This window comes from Rana temporaria, chromosome 4 (assembly GCF_905171775.1).
Source record: "Rana temporaria chromosome 4, aRanTem1.1, whole genome shotgun sequence".
Classification (NCBI taxonomy): Eukaryota; Metazoa; Chordata; class Amphibia; order Anura; family Ranidae; genus Rana; species Rana temporaria.
This window is the reverse complement of record NC_053492.1, coordinates 117,053,598-117,079,073: the sequence shown is the minus strand read 5'-3', so window position 1 is coordinate 117,079,073 and position 25,476 is coordinate 117,053,598. Positions and strand designations below refer to the sequence as shown.

Genomic DNA, 25,476 nt, shown 5'->3' with positions numbered 1-25,476 from the left:
CAGGTACATATCAAGAATATGAAATGTTGGGTTTATGTATTCTTTACCATGCATAGAAGCACGCTTTGATGTGTTGCAACCTGTTACAGTGTGCTGTGCTTTACTGCAGTATTACATTTTCACAAAAAGCCCATACATTGGTTTGAACAAAGCCTTTTGGAAACAACGTATATTGGCTTGTTATAACACTGGGTCCACGTTGAACAATGCATATCAATGCATGTGGTGTACATGAGCCCTCATGTTAAAGACCCTAGAAAACGTCACTACATTGATAAGTCCGCTCTGAACATTCTTCCAACTATATGCTTGATGACCACTTTCAGCTAGTGTTAGGCAGCCTTATATAATTAAATATTTTGGGTGATTACAGTAACTAAATTGAAGCATTATTTCAAAACTTCTAAACACATCATTAAGCCGCATTTTAATATATTTGCCTGGAGTGGTTTATTTATTTCCCTACTTTCTGTTGCTACACAAGTTCATGTTTTTTTCAATTATGTTTTACCATTAAAATCCCAAAAGCACCATTTGGCCTCCATGCAATTAGTAAAAATATTTTTTATTTATTTTAGCCTGTGATATAAAACAGTATTACCATATTCATGAGACTGTATCCAAGAAACAGCTTTGTGCTGCATCACTTCTGACAAGATTTGGGGACAGGGAGGATCTCCAGCATACAGCCTGTGATTGACAGCCTCAGCTTTTTTTGAGAGATGTGTGTGAAAGTGGGTGTGTCCCTTGCCTCCAATCAGCTCTCACCGAGTTTTGCAGAGTGTAACTTCGGCTCCATATCCCCATTTTCTGAATTCTAAGCCTAGGTTCACATTGGAGCGATTTGTCATGCGATTTAAAAGATCAAATCGCATAACAAGTCGCAGCCTATTGGCAGCAATGGCACTGTTCCAATCGGTGCAACACCGATTTTGTGGCATGGCACCGATTTGGAAAAGTAGTTCCTACACTTCTTGTGCAGATTTCAGGTGCGACTTACTAGACATCTGTGTATAAAGCCACATGGATGTCTATCAAGTAGCACCTGAAATTGCCCTGACCTTGCTACTTTGAAATTGCGCTACTTCAAGTGAAGTAGCATGATTTCAAAGTAGCATCAATGTGAACCGGGGCTTACACAAAATTTAAAAAACTGGACTTGACAGATGTAGAGAAGACAGCAGATAGACAGATACAACTTATGTAGAAGGATTTGTGTCATCTCTGTGCATCATGTGAGGCAAATCAGTTCACTGGGTATATGGAAGGGTAACAAACACTTTAAAAAATAAAACTGTCACAAAGTAAAAATAGGTGGCTTAAACATGTAACAATAAGTTATTGAATTGTGACGAATTTACAAAATGAAAAATGCAAATAAATCTAGTCACATAAAATAAACAAAGTACAGTTGTGGCCTAAATACAAATCACACAAGTAGGCACTAACATTTTCGTAAACCAAAAATATTAATTTAAGCAACAATCCACAAATAAATAATGATATAAATAGAGTTGAGAATGTAAAGTGAAACATAGTAGCGTTACATACCCACTGTGACTGTGCCGTCTGGAACTCAATACCAAAATAGTCCGTCTCCACCACATTCAGATGCAAGAACACTTGGCATAACAATGCTTGGCCCACGGTCTTCGGCTGCACAAGACAAAAAGATTTTTTGTAAAAACACAGATAGGACCAGAAATGCCTTTTAAAAGAAAACCCATCTACATTTAGAAGCGGATACACTATAAAATTAATTTTCATATTGTAAGCAGCTATACATTTACAAAAAGTTCAACATTTCTCCCTCCCTGCATCCATAGCAACAATGCACTCTGTAAATATAACCTCCCAATCCCTCGATAGCAGCTGGGAATTCTGTTTAAGAATCCATTTTATCTTCAGAAATCTGGACACAGACATTATCCACCTCCTGCTCAGAGTTATTTTTATTTTATTGGGATGGCCTCCCAATGTCTTATGCTATGACAGTGAACGGTTAGACAACAGAATAAAATAGAATCAGCTGGCAAAAGACAGATGATGTCATTGCATCTGGATGGACAGAACACAAAAGGCAAAACCAGCTTAACGCCCATAAATAACAAAGCCATAGATATTGGTTCAACTAGTTCCCGACTGTCCGCCACAGTTGTGCTCTCCTGGGCGAGTCGCCGTCACTGTACGTCCCCACGGCGATCATATTAGTTCCAGAACCAATCAGTCTCCAGGCCCAGGCCAATGATTTCTGGCCTGGACCTGGTGATCGGTTCTGGCGAATGAGAGACTATCCTCTGCCTGTGTAATGTAAACACAGGCTGAGGAAGCAACGTCATCTCCCCTCGGGGAGCCCTTTTCGGTTCCAGGGCGAGGAGGAGAGGACATCTCACTGAGTACACACCACTACACTGACACCAGCACACCTTTCACCCCCCAGTTAACCCTTTCACTCCCTGTCACAGTGCCACCAAGTGCAGTTTTCAGATTTTTCACTTATCGCTGTACTGGTGTGACACTAATCAGTGTTAAAGCAGCCGGTAGTAGGCCCATGTAGGTTTAGTGTATCCCCCATTAACCCCCTAATAAAGGTTTAACCCTCCGATAACCCCCCAGTAAACCCTTTCACCCCGTTACCAGAGTCACTAGTATAGTGTATAGATCTCTCTTCTGATCACTGTATTTGGTGTCACAGGTGATGCTAGTTAGGGTCACCATCAGTATTTTATAGCGTCAGAGTACGCACCATATATTACCTAAGGATTAACACCCTGATCGCCTATCCCCCCCCCCCCCCCAGTTAATCCTTTCTCCCCAACACAGGTATAGTGTACAGATATTTTTTCTGATCGTATTAGTGCCACGGGGTGACATCATTTAGGTTTCAGTGCCAGTTAGGGTCAGAGTCAATCCCAGGCAGCGTCAGATTAGTGCCAGTAGCGCTAACACACACACACACACACACACACACACACACACACACACACACAATACACCTCCCTTACTAGTATAGTGTTTGAACGGATCAACATCTTTGAACTGATCACAACTATATTAGCGTCCCCAGTGTTCCCAAAAACACAGCGTTAGCAGGATCAGCCCAGATACCTGCCAGCGCCTGCGCCCAGCCCACCCAAGTGCAGTATCAGTAGAAAACACAGTGGCGGTCATATTGGTCCACTAACCCAATTCATCATATACCCGTGTTCTCTACTTCCATGGCCAGGACTAGATACGAGCAGATCTTGCGATTCATGCACTTTAATGACAATCAGGTGTAACCCTCAATACGATCAGCTCCACAAAATTCGCCCCCTCGTAAACCACTCCAACCAACAGTTGGCAGTCTTGTTTATTCCCTGTCAAGCTGTCTGCGTCCCTGATTACATTTTCTAACCGCCTTTCTTTGAAACAGTATCTCACCAGCAAGCTTGCCACATATGGGGTCAAGATGTATAAGCTCTGTGACAGGGCAACAGGCTATACATATAGTTTTATGGTTTCGTTCTTCCTGTGATGTCATAGCGCTAGAGAATACGTACAAAAGTTATGTCCGGATGGTTACACCCCAGTTAGAATAGCAAAATACCTTCCTATGTATCCAGCGTTGTTTTAGGGGTTGTTCTGATTTGGGCGATATCAAGCACATATAGTGGACGTGCCCCAAAGTTAAAAGGCTGTGGATTTGGGTGTACACGTTGGTCAATACGCTCTTCCATTCTAATATATGCAAGGACCCGTGGGAAGCTCTACTTCATAAACCTATCTTAGAATTAACAAAACGACAACGCGTCTTGGCAACACACATTTTTATGGCTACTAAACAAACCATTGTGAAGGCGTGGAAAACACTCTCCTCTCTTTTGAGGTGGTGAAGCAATGGGTGCATGGTACTCTGACGACCGAAAAGCTTACGGCCATACTCGCGGATAATAGGGACAAAGTCCATAAGATTTGGCAACCCTGGCTGGACCAGTTTCCAGCGATGACACCACCTTGCCACTTTTTAGACCTATAGGAAATTGTAACAAGCCTGCCGTTGCTGGCCTTGGATCCCCTGGGACGGGCTTACTTTCTTCTCCGCACTTACTTTTTCCTTTCTTTCCTACTCTTTCCCTCTTTTCTTTTTTCCTTTATTTCTTATTTTTGGTTATTTACTGCCGAATAACAGTACGCAGAGTCTGGTAATCGCTCTCTGGGCAAATTTTTGGGGTATTTTTTTCACTACCTCTTTATAGTTTTCTGGGCCTCTGGGTAGGCGTGAAACCCTCTTGCACATCATGAGGCTTATGGGATAATCTCTCTCTCTCAATCTATTATTATAAATACACATACATACACACACATACTTATTTTTAGGTCCCGGAGAGGACCCCTGGACTTTATTTTATATACAAACATAGGCCAATCTCAGGTATCGTATGGTATTTGTTATAAGGTACCGGAGCATCCTCATCTGGTTACTTTTTTGTCAAGACATAATGACATTTAAAAGCAAAATCGAAGGATGAGGTAAGTGAAGGAGGACTGCAGTAAGGTAAAGGAAGCCATTTAGGGAAAAAAAATGTACCTTTACAACCCCTTTAAAAGAATTGAACCTAAAAAGCAAAATGTTATGTGTGGCAGAAAACCAACACTGCACATCACCCTAAACATACCATCATTAACGTGAAACATGGTGGTGGTAGCATCATGTATTGGGGGATGCTTTTTCTTCAGCAGGGAAGTTGATCACAGTTGATGGGAAGATGGATGGAGCCAAATACAGGGCAAATCTTAGAAGAAAACCTGTTAGAGTCTTCAAAAGACTTAAGACTGAGGTGGAGGTTCACCTTCCAGCAGGACAACGACCCTAAACATACAGCCAGAGCTGCAATGGAATGTTTTAAATCAAAGCATATTCATGTGTTAGAATTGCCCAGTCAAAGTCCAGACCTAAATCCAATCGAGAATCTGTGGCAAGACTTGAAAAGATATTGTTCACAAACGCTCTCCATCAAATCTGACAGAGCTTGAGGTATTTCACAAAGAAGAAAAGGGCAAAAATGTCACTCTCTAGATGTGCAAAACTGGTAGCGACATACCCAAAAAAACTTGAAGCTTAAATTGCAGGGGGGGGGGGGGTGAATACAAATGCATGCCACACTTTTCACATATTTGTAAAAAACAAAACAAAAAAAAAAAACATTACAGGGTCGCAAAGTGGCTCTTCTGTGCAGTATTGCGTATCTAGTATGAAGGAAAAAAGCTGGGACAGCCGCACTCCAAAAAAACTCCTCCTTTAATTAAAAATCACAAAATACATGCCACAGCAAAAAACAGCACAACAAAAGAAAAGCTATAATATATAAGCTTTTCTTTTGTTGTGCTGTTTTTTGCTGTGGCATGTATTTTTGTGATTTTTAATTAAAGGAGGAGTTTTTTTGGAGTGCGGCTGTCCCAGCTTTTTTCCTTCATCCTAACCTGCATTTTGATTGCACTGCCTGCACCCTTGGCTCGGACCACAGGAATCAGATTACCTGGTTCTCTTTGAGCGGTTACCCACTCTCTCATTGCGTATCTAGTAGGTGATCTGGCACTTCTGGGTAAGGGGTGCACGCTGCTTGTGCTGCGATTAGTCACAGCACAAGCCAATCAGCGGGTGCCGAATACATATTGGCCTAATTTTATTAATAAATTTGATTTTCTAATTTTTTTGGTTTATAGCACAAAAAAAAAAAAAAAAAAAAAACAGGAGGTGATAAAATACCACCAAAAGAAAGATCTGTGGGGGGGGGAGTGACTTGAATGTCATTTGTGTACAGCATTGCATGACCACGCAATTGTCATTTAAAGTAGCACAGTGAGATATAGCAAAAAATGCTCTGGTCGAAGAGAGTAAATCGTCTGGAAGTCAAGTGGTTGTTAACCTTGCGAAAATCACCTTTATGTGCCTACTGATCACATGAAGGTTCACTGCACTGGGTTTGCTTTGTTAAAAGAAAAAAAACTTGCTTGCTGGCTGTGTTGTGCAGCTTCAAACTGCAGGTCACGTGATCGATGTCAGCTCCACAGCGATGCACGGTGGGTGTGAAGAGTGTCAGGGCAGTACGTCAGAACCTGAAGCGATATTGCCACGGAGCTTTTGTGCTTCCATAGCAAATTGAACACAATCAGATTCAGGGCCCCCCTTCCTTTTCCCCATCCAAGATCAGAGACTGTCAGGGCTTCGTATTGATTACGGAAGATACAGGCATGTATCTTTGGCGTGATGGCGCAAGACGTAAACTGACCACGATAGCCTGAACCGGCTGCCTTGCTACTGTGGTCAGTATATTTGTAGGAGGAGCAGCACAGGCAGGATCAACCAGGTATACTAGAGCATCGGTAGTGGGAAATACAGTGCAAATATGAGAAATCGCATTTGTTTAATGCAATGTTTTTTATTTTTGACTTTACAAAAACTAAGATTACATACCTGAAAAGAATATACATTTTTATAATCCAGAGTTTACTGTCACTTTAATGCGTTTCTAAACCATTTATTTTTATCAGCCATCTATGGTCTTGGCTCCAAACTAAGTGTCAGCTCTGGGGAGCAGGGGATGCTGGAATATTTACAGTGCAGAGACAACCCTAGCTGTAATTTGCAGAAGGTATTCTGTATCTATAAATCTGAAAAACTAACCAATGAAACTTGAGAGGAAGGTCATAACTGTTTTGGCACCTTTAGATCTTTTGTAGCCAAAAAGGGACCTATGTAGACTTAGGAGAAAATGAAAGCTTTGGACTATTAACTGAAGCAGTCTTAGCATCTGGACACAATTCTTTCTGGAATTCAGAAAATTCCCCAACAAATGCAAATAACAGAATAAGCCTGTGAGACCAGAGAAATTCCATTGTGTTAACCCTATTATGTGCACTAAGACATCCTGCATCTCAATTAGAGTCTGCTTAAACTGGACTGTCCATTGAACACTGCACATCACTGATCCATTAATCAAATGCCAGACTGCATTCCAGTACTAACAGGAAACATCTTTACAAGTAATACCGTTTTGTTATAAAAGGATACACTCAAAGCCAGCCCCACAAACTGTAAACTATACCTTAAAGTGGATGTAAACCCAATTCATGAAATTTGAGCTGGACACATATCTGCAATGTTTTGTTATCTCTCTTCAAAGCACTATGTCCCGTAGCGGTCTCCTACACCGTTCTTCTGTTATCAGTCTGATAACTCCTGACAAGTTGTCCATCACATATGATAAAAGCAGCCAGGAGTTTTGTGTTGGGGGATGGGGCTATAAATAGATTAGCTGTGAAAGACTCTACCTATGAGGGAAGGGGGTGTGTGCCTTTCTCCTCCAAATCAGCCATCTTGGCTGTATGCTTAGGCTTCACTGCAGTGCTGACCAGGAAGAGAAAATCTCCTAAAATGATCTGAACTTTCTAAACCGTATATAAAGCTGAAGACAGCAGATATACATGCAAAACTTATGTAGGGAGATTTGTTTCATCTCTGTGTATCATCTGGGGTTGTTCACTTCACTAGGAATATGTGAAGGTTTACATCCACTTTACTTATCAGTGCCATTCTCTGCAGCACTGTATTGTGATCCTAGGCCGATGAGATGAAGCACCTTCAAGAGGTGTGTCCATGAGGCTCAAAGGAAGTGGAGGTGAAATGATGCTGGGCATCGTTCAACTTGGAAGAGAACTTAAAAGGGACACTAAAGGAAAGATTTTTTTTGTTTAAAAATAACAAACATGTTATACTTACCTCCGCTGTGCAGTTCGTTTTGAACAGAGTGGCCCGGATCCGTTTCTTCTGGGGTCCCTTGGCGGCTGTCTCTGCTCCTCCTCACAAAAGCTTTCCACGTTCATGCGCGTGCCCTCGCATGGTGGAAAGCTTTTGCGAGCGCGCTCCCGTGAAACAGCGGCGCCCATAGCCGCCGACTGTATCACACTCGGCCCCGCCCCCGGCATCCGCTGTGATTAACAGCAGCGCCAGCCAATGACTGCGCTGCTATCAATCCTCCCAGCCTAGCCAATCAACGGCCAGGCTGGAAACCGAACTTTCGAGTGGAGAGGTAAGTAAAACGGGGGCTGGGGGGGGGGGCCGTGCTATCAGATGTTTTTTTACCTTAATGCATAGGATGCATTAAGGTAAAAACACTTTTACCTTTAAAACCCCTTTAAGTTACGATACATGGTTAGATTTTTGGATGAAAGTTTACGATACATGGTTAGATTTTTGGATGAAAGTCTAACACTGTTAATTCCTGGTAGCTCATAAAGAGTGGATTACTCAAACGACTTGTGAAAGGATAAGATGTGAATATTGTCAGACAAACAGCACCTACAGCCAATCAGAGCCAGTGCCATGGTTGTTAGAATAGCCTGGCAGGAATTATTCATGCAGTTTGTGTGGGTGGAGGAATCTGTTCAACTTCTTTAGTTCAGCCTACAGGCTGACTGAATGAAATCTATTAGTGTATGGCCAGCTTAGAGAGCATAACTGGCCATACACAGTTTGAATCTCAGCCAGTTCCTGCTGAACTGATTCGAGCCATTAATGAGCAGGCTAATTGTACCAAGTTCAAATTTAAGCTTGGATACAACCAGCCTGCTGGATTCATTTGCGATTATCGCAAGCGGCTGCTATAGCCGCCAGCAATATTCACTGACTTCTCCCGGCAGGGATGGTTTCCCCTGCCCACACCCTTTGGTTGATCTATATACATTAAAAGTATTTTAACAAACTTTGCTGCAGATTCCTATCTCTTGTTGTTCAGATGAAATAGCGGTTTGTCTATGTCCACATGCTGCGTAAATCTGTATGTAAAATGGTTTTATAGTTATCAACCAGCTGCTGCACCTGCAGGGCTCTAATGAGGAAAGCTGCTGGGTCTGCATCCCTTTAGGCTAGCCATACATTATGCAATTCCTTGTACAACTTTCCTTTAGATTTACCAAAACCATGTAATATGGGAAGTCAAACCTAAACACTTTCAATTTGTAGGCAATCAAGCAGGCCCCTGTACTACATAGTTGAAGGTAAATCTAAAAGGAAAGTTGTACAAGAAAATTGTATAATGTATGGTCAGCTTTAGGCGTGATTTCCCTTTGATAGTATCGCACCAAAAATGAAATTTTTGTTGAAAGGGGTGCCAAAAATCTGACTTGTATCTTCTGTGCAGAATTCTGGAAAAAACAGTGAGCCAATCACACAAGCAGGAAATTACATTTCTGGGGGCGTTCTGTACACCACCTGTGTACAGAACACCCCCAGGTAGCCATATTGCATTGTCTTTTACAGAAGATTACAGCACTGCAGATTGAAAAGGAAAGGTCATTTTTGATAACATTCAAATACAATATGACTTGTGTCGCAATTGTATACACCGATATAATTATTTTTATATTATATATATATATATATATATATATATATATATATATATATATATATATATATATATATATATATATATTTTTTATATTTATTTACACACACACTCAGAGGATGACCCTGTAATGGACACAGGTGTCGTGAGGAGCAACCACAGCAAGTGGTAGGTTTTAGGAATCCGACACTTTAGGTCGCTTTAAAAGGTTCCTGCCTCCATAGCCCCCTCATCCTGCACAAAAATAAAAAAAGTATATAAAAGATTCTAGCCATTTCTATATAGTTTTTTTAATCTGGCAGAGTCATTTTCTCCTAACCTTTTGGAGATCCATGTCACATATCCCAAGAGGCTGCAGGAGCGAATACACAACGCATCCAGAGAGCAGCAGTTGCAGCAGGACTTGCTTGGAAGGTTTTATGAGAAGAACCCAGCAACATAGGTAAAAGGGGTGGGGTGAAAAAGTAGGAGGAAATGGAAATTACGCTATGATAAATTGTTATATTGCATTAAATTCTTCATCCAACTTCTGCACTTCAATACTCTAAAATTAAGGAAAAGAAGTGATAAAAAGTAAGGAAAATAATATTATCCTGATCCTTTCTAAAGCCTTGTACACACGATCGGAATTTCCGATGAAAAAAGTCAGATGGATTTTTTTCATTGGATATTCTGACCGTGTGTGGGCCACATTGGACTTTTTTCCGTCGGAGTTTAGAAATAGAACATGTTTTATCCTCTTCGGAAATTCCGATCGTCTGTGTGGAACTCCGACGGAGAAAAAACGCATGCTCAGAATCAAGTCGACGCATGCTCAGGAGCATTGAACTTCATTTTTCTCAGCTCGTCGTCGTGTTTTACGTCACCACGTTTTGGACGGTCGGAATTTGGTCTGACAGTGGGTATGCAAGACAGCTTGAACGGAATTCCAATGGAAAATTCCATTGGATTTTATCTCAACGGAAATTCCGATCGTGTGTACAGGGCATAAGGCTTGATTCACACCTACGCATTTTTATTGCTTTTTGCATTTTGCAGATTTGCTTTACAGAACGTGTTCCATAGGAAACCATTGTAAATGGGCTGTAGTGAAAATCTGCAAAATGCACAAAAAAATGCATAGGTGTGAATCCTAATCTACAACTTGTAAAACACTGCACTGTGCACCTAAAAGTACATACAGCATGCAGTCCATTTTTTTTTTTTTAGCACCGCGTGGTGCAACACAAGCCACCACACTGTGGCCAATAGAACTGAATAAAGTTTGAAAATGAAATAAGAAAAGCCTATAGTGCATTATTTTGTTTAGACTGCATTCACAGCTGTGCGTAGCGTTGTCAGGCAGGAAGTCACGTGATTTTGCCAGGTCAAAAGGTCACCAATGTGGAAAGAAGAAATAAAAAACGGACAAATCTGCCCGAATTGAGCTACAAAAAAAAAGCGCCCGAACTTTGAGCTTCAGGAGTTTTGCTTCTGGCATTTTGGAGTGGAGATGTGAACCACCTCCATAGAGAAAAATTTATTTAATTTCCCACTCCAGGGTTTCGAAGCTTGAGGCTTCAAGCTACAAAACACTCAGGTGTAAATGGGGCATTACAGTGTATCAGCACCACTACCTTTTCATTGCAGGGTCTGTGAGGTAGTGAATGCTGCTGGTGTGAATACTAAACAGAGCAAAAAGGGCCCCGCTTTGCCATTTTAGAAAGTTTAAAAAGACACCAATTTACCAGCACTTTTTAAATAATAATAGCCCATTTAAAACAGAATCTGAGGTCCTTCATATTAAGTTTGCGAAAAGAGCAGCCACATTGTTTCTCATGTACTGTAGAATTAGAGATCTGATGTGACCTTTCCGTGTTATGAAAGCTCAATGCAGAAGCAGTGTGGGTGCAGATTAATGAGTGTGTCCATCCATGGAAGAGACTTTTTACACACACACACACACACACACACACACACACACACACACACACACACGAATAGCATTACACAAAAAATTACTAAAAACAAATGTGAAACGCAAAATGAAAATCTGCAAATTGAACAAAAGAAAAGAAAGGAGTCATCCTGGGACGTTTCCTCCTTGTCTGAGACCATCACAAAATGACATGTTCCTTACACTACCCGGGAACTGTGCCTTCGCTTCCCTCTCTTCAAGGCTTGATGAATCCACACAGAAGACAATCCTGATTCTGTGTTTTTTTTTTTTTAATACTCCGACAATAGTTTGCAACTGCAGCAGGCAGTATACCTGCTGGAAAACAACACCAGGTTTGTGTGTATATAGTGAGGCCTGATGACATCTATACAGCATTCAACAATTCGTACCTATTTAAAAGGAGAAGTCCAGCCTGAGTTAGTTTGGCTGTACTTCTATGGAACACAGAAGTGCAGTTCATTTTTCACTCTCGTTTTCAGAGTACGGGCTGAAGTCCGCTTTCTACCGATGTAACAGAAGTCGGTCCAGGCTCCACGTCATCATGACAATGGAGTCTGAATCTGCCAGATGCCTGGACCGACACCTAGGTCAGCCTCTCAGCGAGCCACTGAGAGCCTAAGCTGGCTGCCCCTGCCCCATCCACAGCCCAGCGCTCCAATGAGAGAGGAGGGAGCAGAACAGAGAGCTGTGACTGACAGTTAGCAGCTCTCTGTTCATAGAACTGTGAGAACTCAGTTCTCGGTGTAGATCAATCTTTTATTATAACAATTTAGTTTTACGTATAACAGGGATGCTCAACCTTTTGAAGGGCCACACAAGTGGTTTGGTAACCAGCCGTGGGCCAAAATAAAATAAATTGGTTCAGAATTTTTTTTTTGAATAGCAAATTGAAGATTTTAAACAACAATCATTCCATCATTCCCTGTGGGACCTATTTCCGTTGGATGTTTACCCACGGTTTAATAATAATCACGTAAAGAAAGAGTGGATGACACTAGTGTGAACACAGACTTCACACTTCTGGGGGGATTGATTTACTAAAACTGAGTGCAAAACCTGCTGCAGGTATACATGGTAGCCAGCTTCTAACTTCAGGTAGTTCAGTTAAAGGAGTTGTAAAGGCAGAAGTTTTTTTTTATCCTAATGCATGCAATGCATCAAGATAAAAAAAAAAAAGTTTAGACATTAATGGCTGTGTGGGGTTATTTTGATGGGACAGCAAATGTCAACTGTTATACAAGCTGTACACTCACTACTTTACATTGTAGGAAAGTGTAATTTCTTCAGTGCTGTCACATGAAAAGATATAATAAAATATTTACAAAAATGTGAGGGGTGTACTCACTTTTGTTAGATACTGTAAATATTTGAAATGTGTGGCTTGCATTTGTATTCGGCCCCCTTTACTCTGATACCGCCCTAAGAGTCCACCTGTGTGTAATTTAATCTCAGTATAAATACAGCTGTTCTGTGAAGCCCTCAGAGGTTTGTTAGAGACCTTAGTGAACAAACAGGATCATGACGGCCAAGAAACACACCAGACAGGTCAGGAATATAGTTGGAGAAGTTTAAGGCAGGGTTAGGTTATGAAAAAATATCCCAAGCTTTGAACATCTCACGGAGCACTGTTCTTTCACTTTTTCTGAAAATGGATTGAATATGACACAACTACAAACCTACCAAGACATGGCTGTCCACCTAAACTGACAGGCCGGGCAAGGAGAGCATCAGAGAAGCAGACAAGAGGCCCATGGTAACTCTGCAGGAGCTGCAGAGAGCCACAGCTCAGGTGGGAGAATCTGTCCACAGGACAACTATCAGTTGTGCACTCCACAAATCTGGTCTTTATGGAAGTGTGGCAAAAAGACGGCTATTGTTAAAAGAAAGCCTTAAGAAGTCCTGTTTGCCGTTTGAAAAATGTCAGGTGGGGGACACAGCAAACATGTGGAAGAAGGTGCTCTGGTCAGATGTGACCAAAATTGAACTTTTTGGCCTTAAAGCAAAATGCTATGTGTGGCGGAAAACTAACACATCACCTTGAACACGCCATTTACCAGGGCTGTGGAGTCGGTAGATAAATGTTTTGACTCCTAAATGTTCCGACAATCTAAATTTGGTAGGAGTCGGATTTGGAGTCGGTGCATTGTTTGCCGACTCCAACTCCAGGTACCCAAAATTTCCTCCGACTCCTCGACACCGACTCCACAGCCTTGCCATTTACACTGTGAAACATGGTGGTGGCAACATCATGTTGTGGAGATGCTTTTCTTCAGCAGGGACAGGGAAGCTGGTCAGAGTTGATGGGAAGATGGATGAAGCCACATACAGGGCAAGCTTAACAGAAAACCTGTTAAGAGTCTGCAAAAGACTTGACTGGGGCGGAGGTTCACCGTCCAGCAGGACAACGACTATAAACATACAGCCAGAGCTACAATGGAATGGTTTAGATCAAAAGCATATTCATGCTTTAGACTAGGCCATTCTAAGTCCAGACCTAAATCCAATTAAGAATCTGTAGCAAAACTTGAAAATTGCTGTTCACAGACACTATATACAATCTGACAGAGCTTGAGCCATTTTGCAAAGAAACAGGCAAAATGTCACTCTCTAGATGTGCAAAGCTGGTAGAGACATCTCCAAAAAAGACTTGCAGTTGTATTTGTAGAGAAAGGTGATTCTACAAGTATTTACTCAGGGGGGCTGAATACAAATGCACGCCACACTTTTCAGAAATTTATTTGTAAAAAAAAAAATATTGAAAACCATGATTTATTATTTTCCTTCCAGTTCACAATTATGTGCCATTTTGTGTTGGTATATCACATAAAATCCCAATAAAATAAATGTATGTTTTTGGTTGTAACATGACAAAATGTGTACGAATACTTTTTCAAGGCACTGTAAACACTAGGGGCTTGTTCTCAGGTGGCTAGAATAGTGTTAACATTGAGAAAACAAAGCATATGTGAATTTTTTTAAATTAGCCAAAATGAATTAGGAAGGTAGGCTTTCTCACCAGGATAGCCTTAAGTGCAATCTTAAGCAAAACAGTACACGCGATATGAAGTAAAGTATGGTGCTTGCGACGGCTGATTTTTCTGACAAAAGCTGGATGTGAAGACTAGAACAGTTTTGTCGTACATGAACTCAACATCTGATATCCGTTAAATTAGTACAGTTTTCGTCCGAAATAAAACTGTGAGAGCAAGACCTTGCATGCTCAGAAACAAAAGAGTACATACAAAACTATTCAACACATTACATCACTTCTGAAGTTGTATTCTATCATACAAGGATTTTCGCATTGGCGAGTAACCTCTTCATTTTCGACATGAGACTTGCATGCAACAAAAAAATGGACGAGGCTTTACTGATTAAATTCACTTTTAGGGCAAGTTCACACCCTAGAACAGTGGTTCTCAACCTTATTAATGCCGTGACCCCTTAATAAAATTTCCCAAGTTGTGGGGACCCACTAACAGTAAAATTATTTTTGTAGCGTGGGTTGTCAGCATCCAAGGCTAGACAAAGAATTTGCACCCCTATCCCACGAACATTTAGCGCTCCGGAGTCCTTTCCACTCATACAGTATTAAAACCCCTTATGGTACATTTTAGGATGTACCTCTCTTTCTCTTTCTAGCTCTCTCAGGAGATGGGGTCTCCTCCAGCCCCTCCCACTTCACATTCCTCGACAGTCAGCTGACCTCTAGTCTCTGCCCCCCAGCAATGCCGTGATCTGAATGGGTGGCTGTGAAGAGGCCAAATGGGCGGCTGCTGGCTCCAGAGACGGCCCAGGTAGGCTTTCACAGGCTTCCAGAGACAGCCCAGGTAGGCTTCCACAGGCTTCCAGGGACAGCCCTGCTGGGCAGACGCAAAAAGGCTGGGAGATGGGACGGGCTTCAGGAACAGCCCAGGATTTGTTGACCCCTGGCAAATCGTCATTTGATCCCCATGGGGGTCTCGACCCCCAGGTTGAGAACCACTGCCCTAGAAACACAGTCCGGATGCATTCCAGATGCTTTTCTGCATGCGCATTTTTGATGCGTTACAGTGCATTTTCGATGTGTTTTTGGTGCAGTCTAGTGCATTCCCCCCCCCCCCTCTTTTTGCTTAATCTTAAAAAAAAAAAAAAAAAGAGAGAAAAACATGCGTGTTCTAGTGCATTTTACAGCGTTCCAGTACAGGAAAAATGCAGCACGTTGTATTTTTTTCCTGGAACTAAAACGCACTGGAACTGCAAGTACTGGTGGGAACTATGCCATTGAAAACCATATAATCTACTGTCTGTGCATTTTTGATGCACAAAAAAAAGCATACTGACTGCATGTGGTGTGAACTGGCCCTTAGAACGTAAGCAAAAGCAAGTCCGAATTTGTTAGTTGTCAACTTATTTGTGCTGCTGAAACTTAACAACAACAGTAGACACACACATTTAAATAAATCAAGAAAACAGTCTTTTGCAAGTTCAACTGGCTTAAAAGGTGCTTCTGCCGTTTCCGCCGCTAATCCATTTAGGGCATGCAATTCTCTAACAGACTTCTTGTTGATAGCAATATTTGCACTTTATGCCAGAAGCATTTTCTTCTGTAATGATGTGGGTGTTCGTGTGCCTCCCTCTTGACTCATAGAGCAGGCATGGACATATCCGAGAATCACTGCAGCTACTATATTATACAAAGCATTCTCATCCAGAGCAATTAAACAATCAAACGTGAAAGTTCCTCAGATACACATTAGAAATGCAGGATAGTGCAGCAGCAATGGCTGCATAGCTCTGCTTTATCTCATGAGCTTGTCAAAGGGATGTTGGGGTACTATCATGGTGTGACATATGGACTGATAAAAAGCTGAGTGTAGCTTTGTCGGTTATACTTTATTTTTTTTATCTACGGGAAATATAATACAAAGTACAAGTCGAGTTATAGTCGATTTACAAAAACATTCAAGAGAGTAGAAAAAACTGAATTTGGGTCCTGCCCCCCCAGGACCTGGCCCTCAACAGCCAAGGCCATTAAACCAGGGGCAAAGTAGGGCAGCAAACCGGCACTTGGGACAGAAGATTTGAACACTCTAGCATCCACCTAGAGGATCCCTGGATATGGAGGCAAACCTGGCCAGTCTGTTGTTGTACCTGGAAGCCATGAGATCAACATTGGGCATCCCCAACCTGCTACAGTGGTCTTGAAATAGTTTGAATAGGTGAATAGACCATTTTCCTGAATTCAAACATTGACAACTGGGGTAGTCTACCTGCCAGCTTGCCATGTTTGGCACAAGGGTCAGGGCTGGAACATGAAGTTCTGTCCAAGCCAAAAATCAGATCTGCTTCTCTTTAGGGCTACATGACTTCTGGTTCTTCTCAGACAGCAAGTGCAAGCCACTGCCATAGCATTGTCCGATGAATCCTGGTTGGATGAAATTGTAGACGAGAGGTCCAGTATTGAAGGAATAATCAAAAATCACACTGAGTTCCAGAGTATTAAACCAGGAATTTTTGTACTCGGAAGATGGGGTTGGGAGACTTAAGATCAATTATGGGGCAGATGCCCCGCTTAGCTTTGGGGAGAATGAACAGGTTTGAATAGAAACCTCTCCTTTCCAGGACAATGGTTATAAACCCTTGAGAGAGGAGCTGTGCTTTAGCAGTATGAAGGTCTGCTAATCTTTGCAGGGATGTTGGCAAGTTTGACAACATGAAACAGGGTGGAAATGTACCTGTATATAACATTTAGATACAAATGCCTGAAAATTTATGGTAACGGATAGCAGTGAAGGCCAGAAGATGTCCCACCACTCTGATGAGAGGGGGGCCCCCATCATTAGGAAGGGGATTTGCTGGTTAACATGGAGGTCCAGGTCTAACTGCGTATTAACCCCTTAGGGTGGAAACTGGGCTTATACACCAACATAGCCCAGTTACCTGTAAAACGGACAAAAGCCCTATTTACTGCAGCTTAGGTTCAACAGGGGCCCAAAATTTCCACCAAAACAAATCAGGGAATAAAAAGGCAGTACCCAGAGAGCACGCCACTCCTTGCAGTCTTTAACCCACTTGAGGGCATACCCCTTGAGTACTCTTCAGGGACAGTATTTTACCAGATGTGTACATTGCGGCCCCTCAATCTGTGAAGCACTCTGCAAAAGGTACCTAGACGTGCGCCTTACACAGAATCCAGTACCAGCCCTGCTTTTTCTCAGTGGAGTCCCGATACAGTTTTTATGGCAATGCCAAGGATCAGCCAATCTGGAAATCTGCAAAACGAGCCTCTTGTGGCTCTCCTGAAGTTTACTAGATAAAAATAAAACTTGATAAAAACTAAGAACAGGTTTTTTTTCCCCCCCTCTTTCCATTCTCATTAGGACACTAGTTAAAGCAGTGTTTTTCAACTCCAGTCCTCGGGGCACACCAACAGGTCAGGTTTTCAGGATTTCCATCAGATGAAACGGCTGTGGTAATTACTAAGGCAGGGAAACTGATCAAATCACCTGTGCAAAATAATGGAAAGCCTGAAAACATGACCTGTTGCTGTGCCCTGAGGACTGGAGTTGGGAAACACTGAGTTAAAGAACTGAGGCACGGTGGGAGTGGGTTCTTACAGTTACGATTTGCCAGTTTCCTGGAGGCAGAAGCATAACCCAATGTACCTAAATACTGTAAGAGAACAGTCTATGACCAGTTTTAACCACTTAAGACCCGGACCAATATGCAGGTAAAAGGACCAGGCCCCTTTTTGCGATTCGGCACTGCGTCGATTTAAATGACAATTGCACGGTCGTGCAACGTGGCTCCTAAACAAAATTGGCGTCCTTCTTTTCCCCACAAATAGAGCTTTCTTTTGGTGGTATTTGATCACCTCTGCGGTTTTTATTTTTTGTGCGATAAACAAAAATAGAGCGTCAATTTTGAAAAAAAAATATCTATATTTTTTACTTTTTGCTATAATAAATATCCCCCAAAAAAAATATAAAATTTTTTTTTTTTTGTCCTCAGTTTAGGCCGATACGTATTCTTCTACCTATTTTTGGTAAAAAAAAAAAAAAAAAAAAAAATCGCAAAAAGGGTTTATCAATTGGTTTGCGCACAATTTATAGCGTTTACAAAATAGGGGATAGTTTTATTGCATTTTTATTAATATTTTTTTTTACTACTAATGGCGGCGATCAGCGATTTTTTTCATGACTGCGACATTATGGTGGACACATTGGACAATTTTGACACATTTATGGGACCATTGTCGTTTTCACAGCAAAAAGTGTTATAAAAATGAATTGTTTATTGTGAAAATGACAACAATTGCAGTTTAGGCGTTAACCACTAGGGGCACTGTAGGGGTCAATTGTGACCTCATATGTGTTTCTAACGGTAGGGGGCGGGGCTAGACGTGTGACGTCATTGATCATCGTTCCATATATCAGGGAACAGACGATCAATGACACACACACCTCTCCCTGTTCTTCAGCTCCGGTGACCGATCGTGGGGGCGTGGTCATGGAGCTTTGGATCAGGTCGCGAGCACGCCGCAAGCGGCACGCTCGTGACCCCACGGCTGGGCTTAAGAAATCACGTACAAGTACATGTTTGTGCCCAGCCGTGCCATTCTGCCGACGTATATCGACGTGAAGTGGTCCTTAAGCTGCATACAGAAAGTGTGAGCCATGAAAAGGTGAAATGGAATCCCACAGGAGCTGGTTCTGGGCATCTCAGTAGACTGCGTCACAAAAGGGTTGGAAGGGTTTCTGGGCACAAAAAAAATATGTTTTTTTTCTTATTTGCAAAAGTGTTGGTTTCTGTTTGCTGCTGGGGAATTTTATTTGAGATTAAGTGGGTTGGCCCATGCGGTGTAGGGCTTTTTTCTTTGGAATGAGGTTGGGGTTTTAAGCATGCATGTTTATTTTGATGACTTTCCTAAGAGAAAATAAAAACATTTGAACAAATCTGTGTGCCTTTACTTAGAAGAGATGCTTAGAACACAGAAGTTGGGTTGAGTAGTTAGCCGCCAACCAGCTTTTGAGAAACTTTAGGATACAGTCTGTCCTAGCAGACAGCAGGGCAGGTTGGCATTTGTTACAGCTGATGAGCTGCTTCTGCCTACTGCAGCACTACTTACAATAGTTACATAGTAGGTGAGGTTGAAAAAAAAAACACAAGTCCATCAAGTCTAACTTATGTGTGATTATATGGCAGTATTACATTGTATATCCCTGTATGTTGAGGTCATTCAGGTTCTTATCTAATGTTTTTTTGAAACTATCGATACTCCCCGCTGAAACAACCGCCTGTCAAAGGGCATTCCACATTCTTGCCGCTCTTACAGTAAAGAACCCTCTACGCAGTTTAAAGGTTAAACCTTTTTTCTTCTAATTAAACTACCTTTCACAAAAAAGTTTTGTCCCTATTGTGTGGTCACCAGTATAGTAATTGCAAATTGAAATTATATCCGCTCTCAAGCGCCTCTTCTACAGAGAAAATAAGTTCAGTGCTCACTGCTTTTCTTCATAGAAGTGTTGCCCTTCTTTGTACTCGCTCCATTTCCAGTACATCCTTCATGAGGACTGGTGCCCAGAACTGAACAGCATACTCCAGGTGAGTCCAGACCAGAGTCCGGTAGAGTGGGAGAATTATCAATTTATCTCTGGAGCTAATCCCCTTTTTAATGCATGCAAATATTCCGTTTGATTTGTTAGCAGCAGCTTGGCATTGCATGCCATTGCTCAGCCTATCATCTACTAGGACCCCCAGGTCCTTTTCCATCCTAGATTCACCAGAAGTTCACCCCCTAGTAAGTAGATTGCATTCATTTTTTGCCACCCAAACGCATGATTTTAAACTTTTCTACATTAAACCTCATTTGCCATGCGGTTGCCCACCCCATTCATTTGTTTAGATCTTCTTGCAAGGTTTCCACACCCCGCGGAGAAGCTATTGTCCCGCTTAGCTTGGTGACATCTGCAAATACAGAGATTGAACTGTTTATCCCCTCCTCCAGGTCGTTTATGAACAAATTAAACATGATTGGTCCCAGCACAGAACCCTGGGGGACCCCACTTCCCACTCCTGACAATTCCAAAATATTCACATTTATCACCACCCTCTGAACTTGCCCTTATAGATAGTTTTCAATCCATGTACTCACCCTATGGTCCATGCCAACGGATGTTAGGTAGGATGTACAGTAAACGTTTACGGGGAACTGTGTCAACGGCTTTTGCAAAATCCAGATACACGTCTACAGGCCTTACTTTATCTAGATGGCAGCTAGATTGGTTTTGCAAGAACGATTCTTCATTAATCCATGCCGATTACTTCTAATGATACTGTTTTCATTACTAAAATCTTGTATATAATCCCTTATCATCCCCTCCAAGAGCTTGCATACCATTGATGTTAGGCTAACTGATCTGTTATTTCCAGGAAAATATTTTGGGCCTTTTTTAAATATTGGTGCTACATTGGCTTTTCTCCAATCAGCTGGTACCATTCCAGTCAGTAGATTGTCAGTAAAAATTAGGAACAATGGTCTGACAATTACTTGACTGAGTTCCCCAAGTACCGTTGGGTGCAAGCCATCTGGTCCTGGCGATTTATTAACGTTAAGTTTCCCCAAGTCTATTTCTAATTCTGTCCTCTGTTAGCCATGAGGGTGCTTCCTGCGATGTGTCATGAGGACAAATACTGCAGTTTTGGTTACTGAAGCCCCTCCGATTCCCTTGTTAAGACTGAGAAGAATACATTCAATATCTTTACCATCTCTCCATCCTTAGTAACCAAATTCCCTTCCTCATTCTTTATGGGACCAATAAGATCTGACCTCCCTTTCTTACCATTTATGTACATAAAGAATTTCTTGGGATTTTTTTTTTACTCTCCTCCACTATGTGTCTTTTGTGTTCCATCTTAGCCACCCTAATTGCATCCTTACATATCTTGTTGCACTTTTTGTAAAGTCTGAATGCTGAAGATGATCCCTCAGCCTGGTATTTTTTAAAGGCTTCTCCTTTGCTTTTATATGCATTTTTACATTGGCGTGAAGCCATCCAGGTTTCTTGTTCACGCTTTTAAATGTATTTCCCAATGGCATGCACTGGCTAATTCCCTTATATAATATGCTCTTAAAGCAAACCCTTCTCTCCCCAACGTTCTTTGTTTGTAAGATTTTATCCCAATTTATAACGCCTTGTTTCTAGTTAGTGCATCTACCATCTGACCCATGAAATTGTCCTGCAAGATTATGATACCACTTCCCATCCTTGCTGCCAATTCAGATTGTGATAAGAGGTCTGTCTCCCCCTCCTCCCTCAGGTTAGGGGGCCTATAGCATACTCCCAGTATTATTTTCCCCCTTAGCTTCATCCCTTTGGAGCTCTACCCATAAGGATTCCACCTCCTCCCTAGCCCTCTTATTGATGTCATCTCTCACATTCACTTGTACATTATTCTTGATATATTGGCATACCCCCCCCCCCCTTTTACCCTCTATCCCTGCGATAAAGGGAATACCCTTGAATGGTTGCCAGACAATCATGAGAGCTGTTGAACCAGGTCTTCGAAATTCCCACAAAATCTAAATTCGCCTCGTTCAACAGTCCCTAAAATCGTTTTTTTTGGACACTCCATCTGCCTCTGACTTCGTCATCGGTGCCTGACAGCCGAGTCTTCCCCAGCCACTCCCAGTAATCTGTCCACCAGATCCGTGATGTGTCGAACCAGAGCGCCCAGTAGACAACTTGCCCTCTCTGTCCTAAGAATGGAGTACCCTACCACCAGAATCTGTCTATACTTTTCCTTCGCTTCCCCCCCACTCTCACTGGAGGCGTTCTTCCCTGGCAGCTAGGAGAGTCCCTCGGCTCCAGCAGTGCTGGTCCTTGACCGATTTCACCAATGTCACTGAATGGCGCATACTTTTGGGATGCTCCAGCCCAGAATTGGCCTTTCTGGCACTTCCCACTCTATCCTTCCTGGCTGTCACCCATCTACTAGTTTCTAGTGCCTGTACCTCTTTGTCTCCACCCGCCTCTGTGCTGGCACCTGCCGGGGTCATTCCCGGCTCTCCTTTAGTACGGAGGGTCTTCTAAGTTTCGACAGTTGCTTCCCTAGATTCAGAACCTGGGCTTCCAGGGAAACAATGTGCTCACATTTTGCACAGCAGTATTCGCCTTCGATCAGATGATCAAGGAACGCATACATGCCGCAAGATGGACACCGAGTCACATCTCCACACCCGCTGGGCATCGTACCTACTAATTTAATGAGGATTGGGGGATTATACGCTGTCCAAATTACCCAACAACTAGCTTCCTGACACTAATACTCAATACAGTACAAAGGTACTCGCCGACCACGTGCACTCACAATACACTGACACACACACACACACACACACACACAACACTCAGGTACTCACAACACTCACGGTACTACCTGACACTAATACTCAACACATCCCACGTGCACTCACAGCACACATGTACTTACAATACACAGGTACACACTCATACTACACAGGTACTTTTATCCCCGTTATAACCTGTTTTCAACTCTGGTTTTTAACTCACCACTTAGTCTAGTTCGACTTGGTTACACACACACACACACACACACACACACACACACACACACACATAAATCTAGTGGGCATGCATTCTGGTCTGTAAAGATTTAACAATATGGATGTGGTCTTCAGCCGATCTTTGTTTTATTGTTGAACTCTTTATTCATTTGTATTATCCCCCAGACAGAACAACCTCCTCCCACAACAAGGTCAAAAACAATTATTTCCTGTGTACAGGGATTAACGTTTATTATCACATTCCAGTCCTAAGATTCGATGGGATCTATGCAGAGGATTAGATTCTATCTTGACAGATTAATGCCACCAACAATAAGGAGTTAAAAGATAATGGTTATTGTTAAGTTTAAACAGAATCATGGTACTGAGGGGAAAATGTTAAAAACCCAAACTTTGTGCCACAGAATCACTTCAAATAACATTCCACCTCTTGTATCATGGTTTTCACTTGTGTTAATTAAAAATCTTTTTTTGATGGGGTTTACGCTACACCTTAAAAAAGCAACATATTTTACAATTAGCAGCTACAAATACTGTAGCTGCTGACTTTGAATAATAGGACACTTACATGTCCAGGCCAGGATCCGACGTGGTCCTCACCAGAGTCAGGCTATTCGGCTGTTTTCAAAGTCCAGGTGCCAGCCTGTGGTTTCACAGCCAACTTCCAAATGTGCATGCGTGAGCCGCACTTTGTGAATGGTCCCAAAGCTTTCTGGGAGCTCTAACATGTCCCAGAAGGCTGGCGGGAAAGAGGGGATGAACTTCCGCTGCAGTGATTCGACTGGAAGTGGGAGCGTGTACCTGTCAAAACCAGGTACTCGCTCCTGTATTTACCTGCATTAAATGTTTATTTCTAAAAAAAAATGTTAACATAAGGTGTTTCTAACTCCATACAAAACCCCTTCATAAAAGGGCACCACTAACTTTCCCAACCATGGATGTGAACATATTTCTCATTCACCAGGAGATAAAGCACCCAGCAGTTTCAGTGTCTGAAAAGCACATTAGGATTTTCCAAGTAAAGAACCACCTGCAAGTGGTACCACAACACATGTCTTCCACACATACTAAGAGCAACTTTCGATTACATAATGGAAGGTAAACACACCACCATTTTCTGGGAGAATTGAACTACAAAATGTGTGCGCTTCTTAGGCATATTTACTGAAAGATACTGTGCCACACAAAACATAAATCACGTGAAAAGAATTGCCACCATGCGGGAAAATAAACTCATACTTAAATTAATAGTGTTCTCTTTATCATATATAGTGCACTACTAAAAAATATGAAAAAATAATTAGTGTCCACAAATTCTCAGATGTGTTCTTAATGCAATATTCCTCCATGTTCCACTGCACTCCACTCTAGTAATCACATTGTGTCCACCACACTGTGCAGTCTATGCCCTCACTTCTGGATACAGATCTTTATGGCAAACAGGTAAAATAATAGCATTTACCCTTCAAGTGAATATAGCCATCCACCGCCTCCATTCTCCCTCCTCCAGTGGAGGCAGTACACCTCATAACTCTTTCTAGCCAGAATCATTTATTAAAAGATTTAAAAACACTCACATTAATAAGTGCACAGACTGTTGCACCACAGATTTGCACTGTGTGTCTATATTCATGTGACCAGCACACTGGCTATGTAACTTTGCTCAGGGGTTTCCCCAGTATATTTTTAAATTTGAACATACAGTATAATGAGACACTGTAAATAGTGAATAATTTTAGGCATTTTATTACTCTAAGCAGCACAGCACTGGTTTAGCATTGTATATTTTCAAAGTGTGAGAGCACGATAGTGTCAGCAAGCTGCTAACTATAGTCACATGGGGAGGTGGTAGCACGAGAACACGGTTTTAACATATTGACTGAAATGCCATGCCACCATACCTTCTGGGGTCCTGCTATGCACATATAGCTTCCCAAGCACGGAAAAGTAACAAGTGCACTTTTAAAGCACCCCCCCCACTTGCAGCTTGTCTCCACACAGACGCAAATTCCATGCTGCCAATTTCTTAATGATAGGTCGACAACTTTAGCCAAAGTGTTTAACATTAATTTCTAAATAATTTTATTATTATTTTTTTTAACATTTATAGCCTAAGTCCAGGTTTCATTGTCATCTTAAAAATCAATCATTTGGGTCAAACTTGCTCAAACAAAACTATTCTCCATTACTAATACATGTGCCCGCTGTCACTGCTGTATCAACTATATGCAAGGATAGCAGAGGATCAGGACTGCACTGTGCAAAATCATTGCAGAGAGCAGGTAAGTATTCCATGTTTTTTTTATAAATAACAGTTAGGTTTATTGCCCTGAAGTTTGTCAGATTGTGTCTGCATGCTCACCTCCCCTCTAGTGTATACAGGTAGTCACACCTTCAAAATGTATATTACCCCGTTTTCCGGGACGGTGGTGTGAGCATGGAGGAGTGAACACGCGTTAGCGAGGAGAGCCTGAAGTCCAGGGTGCGCTGAAGCAGGAGAGCGGCAGATCAGAGATCCGAGACCCCTCTCCCCCCACGGAGAGCCGCTCTGAGTAGGGGAAGAGAGCGGCACTTAACAG

General features: G+C 42.0%; 1 protein-coding gene across 1 annotated transcript in view; it reads right to left on the bottom strand.

The window, feature by feature from the left end:
- The window catches only part of FARP2 (FERM, ARH/RhoGEF and pleckstrin domain protein 2), a 172,075-nt gene that overhangs the window by 107,432 nt on the left and 39,167 nt on the right, over positions 1-25,476 (bottom strand). Inside the window, exon 3 of the mRNA XM_040348878.1 lies at positions 1,552-1,656. Within this exon, the coding sequence (XP_040204812.1) occupies positions 1,552-1,656 (105 nt within the window). The remainder of the gene's footprint in view (positions 1-1,551; positions 1,657-25,476) is intronic.